This window comes from Garra rufa, chromosome 22 (genome assembly GCF_049309525.1).
Source record: "Garra rufa chromosome 22, GarRuf1.0, whole genome shotgun sequence".
NCBI classification, from domain to species: Eukaryota; Metazoa; Chordata; class Actinopteri; order Cypriniformes; family Cyprinidae; genus Garra; species Garra rufa.
Genome location: NC_133382.1, coordinates 27,583,929 through 27,590,905, shown reverse-complemented (window position 1 = coordinate 27,590,905; position 6,977 = coordinate 27,583,929). Strand labels below are relative to the sequence as shown.

The window sequence follows — 6,977 nt, the reverse complement described above, 5'->3', positions numbered from 1 at the left end:
CAAAACCTGTTCAGCAAGTTGGAAAAAAGTTAGAATTTTCCAAACAGCAAAACAGGCTGCTTGCTGATGAAATCAAAAATGAAAAGTGTTGATTCGGACCATAAATAGTCATCATCAAATAATAAAAATGTTTAAATGTAATTTAGAAAATTGTATTTTCAACATAGTTATAGTCATTATAGGCCTACTGTGGGGAGAAGTGCTCTCAAACACTTACAGTGATGCCATGTATTCACTACTGTCCTCTGGAGATTCATCCTGCATCTCATCCTTCTCATCTTTTTCCTCAATAACTGGAATCTGCCAGATAGCAATTTGAGTTTTATTTTAATTATATGGAAGATTAACAGCATTTATGTGCATACTATATGATGAAGAAACTGGGTGTAAAACCTTGCGTGTTACTGGTAATGGAGGTTCGCTGAGCTTGTGAGGATAGCAGTAGTTTCTGTCATTGTCTTCTGAAAAGTTCAGACGCAGAGCTTCAGATGCTGATCTAAATCTGTCATCCTATTGAAAAAGAAAAGAAAAATGCTTGTAAATAAACTGTAGACAAATAGAAATTAAGCCTAATGTATGAATTTCAAAACAAAAGACATTACATATAATTATTTGTAATGCTCTTATTATTTTATATTAGGAAATGGTGGCCACTTAGTTTAAAAAATGTTGGCCACTGCATAAGTGTAATTTTTCTTTTTGTTATTATTCAGTAAATTGTAATAATAAATAAATAAAGCTTTTGACTTTTGATTGTTAGTGGTAGTTTATGCATTTAAAGATTGAGCTCTCTTTATCTTTACATGCACATAAACTACCACTAACAATCAAATTATCATATTTTAATGTTTACCTGAAGGGTATTCGCTTTATGTTGCAATTTATTTTGTGAGTTCTGGGTCTTCTGTACGTTGACTAAGGCACTGCACCAACCCTCCACATCATCACTGAAAACACCATGAAAACCTTTAACACTACTGTTTTGGAAAAGCTTAATCAGTTGTTAAAATAAAACATAATTACAAGTATAAATTAAAAGATCACCATGCTGGCTTTCTTGAAAGTATTCTGTGATGCCAATAAGCGAAAAAGTCAAAATGGCAAACCTGTTTTCTCCAATGAGAAAATAGTCTCTAGAGTGTTTTAGTGTGTCTTCTTCCACCTTCATGAACAGCACAGAGGATGGAGAACACTTGAATTTTTTCTTGACCCAGTCCCACTTCTGATGTGTCTCAGGGCTCGTGAACAGCAGGCTGATCCTTTAAAACAGGAAGACGTTCTCAATATAGTTTGAAAATATTTCTGTATTTATTTATGACTTTAACAGTCTTTTCCTTACTTAGAAATGTCTATCACTCGCAAAGGCTTGTCTATCGATTCGTGTTTTGCATGATATGTCAGCTGGTAAGTGTCTCTCGTCTTGGAGAGCACAAAGAAACGACGCTTCCATGATTTCTGTGACAGATAAAACTCCTAAGTTTTACGAACAGAGGAACTGTCTTTGACAGACTGCAGATATTTCAGTTTCAGGTTGAATTGTAAAATGAGACATACAGTGTTCTTGGGCAGGGCTGGTCGAGTGGGGGACTTGATCAGGTAACCAGTGTACAATTCCTCCACTGGTTCACTGTAAAATTTTACAGTTTCTTCTGCAGAAACAATTAAAACAACATTAAACACATAGATGCTGCTCAGTTTAATTTAGAGTTTTTAGATTGTTTAGATTGAAAAGTTTTTAAATTGTCCTCCTTGATTATCCCATTTTTCTAAAGAGATCTTTAGACTTACTTTGTTTCTTTTTGTTGGGCATCCTGATGTTGTTTGCTTTAGTTCTAAAATAGATGTGCAATGTTTTGAGTTAATACTGTAAGCTACTGACATGTATCTGATAAAGAGAAGTAAACAACAGTGATTAATAATTTTGTAAAAGAAAAAAAAACATCTTAATCAGAATTATCATATCAGTAGCCATATTGTATAATATTATTGCCTTACCTTGTGTTACTGTACAAAGGTATTTAGTTCTCACAACGTGTATGTTACGATGGCAGTTTAGGAGGAAGCTAGAGGTCCCTTTGTTTCTTCCAGAGTGTTATGCAAAAGGTGGTGTTTCTGGTTATATGTGAAATCAGGTTTAGAGTTCCTCCCCTTTGACTGTGTCTGTCATTTCTTTTTGGAAAACTACCAGAACCAGACAAATGTGTTCATGGCATTGTGGAAAACATTTTTAACTTTTTGATTGGACTAGCTATATATGATTTAATAGTAATAAATTATATTATAGAATTTTAGTGTGATAAAATTATTAGTGTATTAAAAGGATGTAAAAGGGAATGTGTTTCTTCTGACTTGGCACTGATTTTTTTTTCACCCTTGTACAGAATGCAAATATTCAATTATTTAAATAAATTGTATACAAATAAACAAAATTTGAGACAAGTCCTATATGAGTTGCAGGGATTCTGTGATCCCTATATTTCGGTCCATAAGCAGGTAAACACGCTGGATGAAGAGTGGGTCCATCACAGGATACATGGCATTACAGAGAGGAAACCAAGTTTCTTTCTTTCCATGCTCTGTTTTAGCTATGTTTCTTTGGCTTAATTTTTCAGATTAATTCTAGTTATGTTTGGTAAAACGATAATGGTTGATTGTTAAAACAGTTATAACAAAGTTACTTTTTGAAAGTTTTTGTGAAACACTCATAATTGTCTTCATTCTCTTTGTTCTCACTTTGACGTCTATCAAATTCTCCCAAGAGATCCTCCTCATTCTCTTCTTTCTTCAGATGCCCACAGGAAGTGACCAACACAAGCTAAAACAAATTGAAAACAACACAAACTATCTATGTATGCTTTTATCGCCAACAATATACTTGCACGCCTTAAAATAAATACATAAAGATTTTATGAGTGACAAATCCAAACCAAGTGAGCAGTCAAATGGCATTGATTGAAAAATCGCTAGTAAATCATGCCAGAACCTACAATGTGTGTCCTTACTTTCTTTTTTTCAGCCTCTTTATTCAAGTTGTTCACAACCTCAAGTTTATTTCCATCCTTTGTGTCTAATTACAAAATCAAGACAGATTAAAAACAGAAATGATAAAAAAATATGATCTGTTGTTTTTGCTTTATTTGGTCAGCTACTTGGCATTTAATAAGCTAAAAAACAAATGTTACCCTGGACCACAAAGCTTTCTTTTGATATATGGTTTGTTAGGTTAGGTCAATATTTGAGGGTGCAAAAAAATCTAAATACTGAGAAAATCACCTTTAAAATTCTCCAAATTAAGTTCTTAACAATGCATATTACTGTCCGAATTCACTCACTCGTTTTTATTCACTCCTTCAAGTGAACTGTACGAGTGGACTAATGTAGGGAATAGTGAATGAGGGTATATGGGGCGATTTCGGACACAGCCCTAGTTTACTAGTATTTGGCCACTGCCTTCACACACTTCCGGTCGTATATGTTAATTGCCATAGGGAAAGACAATTTTTTTAAGAAGTTAAACCAAACCAAACCAACCAGCAACTTGGAGAATCACAACATTGTACATTTTGATTTCGATTCTAATCAACTATTCGATTTTTAAAATCCTGGATTTTGCCCGCCTCGACTAACCTGCAAAAAACCGGAAGTTTCACATTTCCGGACGAGAGTCCTTGAAACGCATTATTAGACTGTTTTCCAAGGCTGCATTATATATTTAACCCATTTAAAAATAATTATAATTATAATCATAATTGTGAATTCACCGACGCTACGATTCAGTCAAATAAACATATGCCTTGGAGGTTTAATTCATGTGTGTGTCCATTATGTAAGTTACATACAATCCGTTCACAGTATGCTGTTCTACAGGAACTGTCATCATTTACATGTGTGCAGCATGTATTTATTTATTTTTTATTATTATTAGCGTGCGCCATTTGATCTGATTTGTAAGGTAAATCATTTATAAATCTATGCAAACTCAGGAAAAGTGTTAATCGCGATTTCAAAATAAAAGTTTAAACCATCACTCTGAATTTACACGTTTTGATGTTCACATATTCATTAAATTACCTGGGCTATTGCATTTCTGTGGTAAAGATATAAACGTTTAATCAATATTAAACAAGAATTAGATCGCCAATGTATAAAAACATTCGTCAGGGCGTTGGAGCCCTCTGTAGGCCTTTGTTGTAACGCATAATGTACATTAGCTCTATTGTTTATAATATATATTTTAGGTTTTTTGCAATAAACCCCTCTCCAGCTTTTGCTTTTTTATTTTAACTAATTATTATTGCATAAATGCTTTTTCATATGTATTTTAAGTCATTTTTAAGACTATTGTTCACTTATATCGACATTTACCAATAAAATATAATAAATAAAAACATCTGCAATTAATTTATGTTATTAAAATAAAATGTTCTTAAGTAAAATTGTTGATTTTTTTGTGGGAAATTAGTCGTTAAGATTAATTGAAAAATTAGTCGACAGAGTAATCAATTTAAAAATAGTAGTTAGTGGCAGTCCAATTTTGATTTGCAGCAACAACAAAAAAAAAAGTACTCGGACAAATCTGACAAAAAGGAAAATGACTGTGTACAGCTTCAATGATGGAAGGAACTACAATGCCATGATCCCATCACAATATTCAATATTCAATTCAATTCAAGTTTATTTGTATAGCGCTTTGTATAGCGCTTTTACAACACAATACAATACAAATCGTTGCAAAGCAGCTGTACAAAAAGAAAATGTAGGCTAATACAATATATTTAGTAGCTTATTAGTGGTGACTACTGTATGTTAAGTCGATGGACATATGGTATAAATATTAAAAAGATATTCTGTAGTAGGCAACTGTCCAGGACTGATTTGTGCTTCTTATTGGTTACTTTGGATAAAATCCTCTCCTAAATGAATTCACGTAAAAGAATAATTATGAATTATTTTGGGTCGTTAAAATTATGTAAAATTATGTATACATACATTTAAATGTGTATTGATTTTCAAACAAACAAACACAGAACAGTAAACAAACATAAAACACTTATCCTATGTGAGTTGCAGGGATGATCCCAGTGTTTCGGCCCATAAGCAGGCAAACACCTCGGGCAACGAGCCAGTCCATCACAGGATACATTACATTACAGAGAAGGATGCAAGAAAAGCCATCAAAGCAGTTGTTCACTTCAGAATAAAAAAACTTCAGTGAACTAAAGATATGATTCAGTGCAAGAATGATTGGTTTACTTAAAAGATTAATTCATTAACCACTAAAAGCAGTTCCAAATAGTGGTTCTGGCCTCAACTGACCGCTATATACTCACACACATAAGGAATACATATATAAAACTGTAATTGTGGATAATAATAGCAATAGAGAGGCATATAGTTCATGTAACATAGAGCTAATGCTGCTCTGATTGACTTATTGATGACATCAAGTGTTGTTTACATTCAAATGAATCTCAGCATTCTATGGCAGTACAGCAGCTTGAGTTGATATTTGAACATCAACAACTGTTCCTGAAGCCTTGAATCCTGATCAAGCTCTGCTACAAGCTCTTCACAACTTTACAAATTGGTGAGTTTCAGTAATTTGTTGAGTTTGTGAAGTTTCTCTTGATTTATTAGCATGAAGCTGCGTCGCTCAAGAAGAACAAGGGCTCTTCCCGCACACCTGAGGGGATTCATAGTTGAGGGCGCCTCTTCCATTCAAGGCCCATGTGAGCTTTCACAGCTGCCAGCTGTTGTCAGGTTGGACCACTCTCACAGCTGCATCTCTGTGAAAGCTCAAAGTCCCAGTGGTCTGGAAGAGCGCTACATAAAGAACGCTGCTGTCCTTCCCGACATCCGTCCAGCAGCATCAGTCTCTTCAGAAACACCTCTGTGTCAGCAGGAAGAGTCTGTCTTCATTCACGGCCACAGCGTCCAGGGCTACCAGGACATTTACCACTCTGTGGCTGAGCCCGTGATGAAGACACGCAGTGGTCGACGCCGTCCCTACAGCCTTGAGCTGGGACTGAACATCAAGCAGCGTCTGTGGGAGAAACTCAGCTGCCCCTCACTGGTGGAGACAGAGCAGCCTGATGGACGCATCCTGATCAGCGAAAGCTTCTCCACCAACAACAGAAGCGTCGCTCCTCGAATAGATGTAGACATCAGCAAAGAGCCCCTGCCTAGGGGGCCCAGAAGAAAGAAGCCCAGACACTGAGTCATCACAGTGTCACCTGGAGCTTGAAGTATGTAAATATTGTATATAGTTATAGAGTAAATTTATAGATTATGGAGTAAGTTTTATTTCCAATTTTAAAGTTTTCGACACATTTTCTGATTGGATTTCAGTGCTTTGCTACATGGTTGTCGGGATGTTTTGAGTGGTTTTCTGTCCGTTCACATGATTTTGACAAGGTTTTCTGTGTGGTTGTCGGGTTTTTTCACGGTTGCTGGCTTGAGTGTTTTGCGTGCTCCATGGTGTTGGTTATGCGTTATGCGTGGTTGGTTGATTTGTGGTCGGTTTTAACGGTTCGGTTAGGGTAGGTTAGGGTCCCTCACATGGTTTGCAGCTTGACGTGCTGTGAGGGCTTGTGTGCATCAGTGATGCTGAGAGCTACGCCACTGGTACTTCACAACTACTGGTAGGGTCTCCCATAGTGGACTGGTCTCAGCTGAGATGTCAGACGAAGACAAACCACTTGATCCTGGACAAAAGCAGAAGATCACAGTCTTGTGTATACAGGTAAGTTAGACATAAAGTCTATATATATACACTGTAAATATACGTTATATGCATTCTTTATATAGAGAGTGATGAATATAAAATATGTACATTTTTGGCTAATTAAAATTTTCATAAAATATTTAAATTAATAAGATCATTATAATATAATAATAGACATACAGTGCATTACATTTTTGTCAATCGAAACTAGTAATTCAATGCTGTGAAACTGAAGATCAGTCATTTTGATTGT

The 6,977-nt window shown here is 35.4% G+C and overlaps 1 protein-coding gene across 1 annotated transcript; it reads right to left on the bottom strand.

Moving 5' to 3' along the window:
* Positions 1 to 213: 213 nt before the first annotated feature.
* On the bottom strand, positions 214 to 2,077 carry LOC141297462 (uncharacterized). Its single transcript, XM_073827894.1, has 8 exons — positions 1,996 to 2,077; positions 1,789 to 1,832; positions 1,555 to 1,649; positions 1,340 to 1,455; positions 1,107 to 1,259; positions 854 to 947; positions 406 to 510; positions 214 to 300 (listed from the first exon to the last, which is right to left on the bottom strand). Exons 2-8 carry the CDS (start codon positions 1,808 to 1,810, stop codon positions 214 to 216), a joined length of 672 nt encoding a protein of 223 aa, XP_073683995.1. The 5' UTR covers positions 1,811 to 1,832; positions 1,996 to 2,077.
* Positions 2,078 to 6,977: the final 4,900 nt, after the last annotated feature.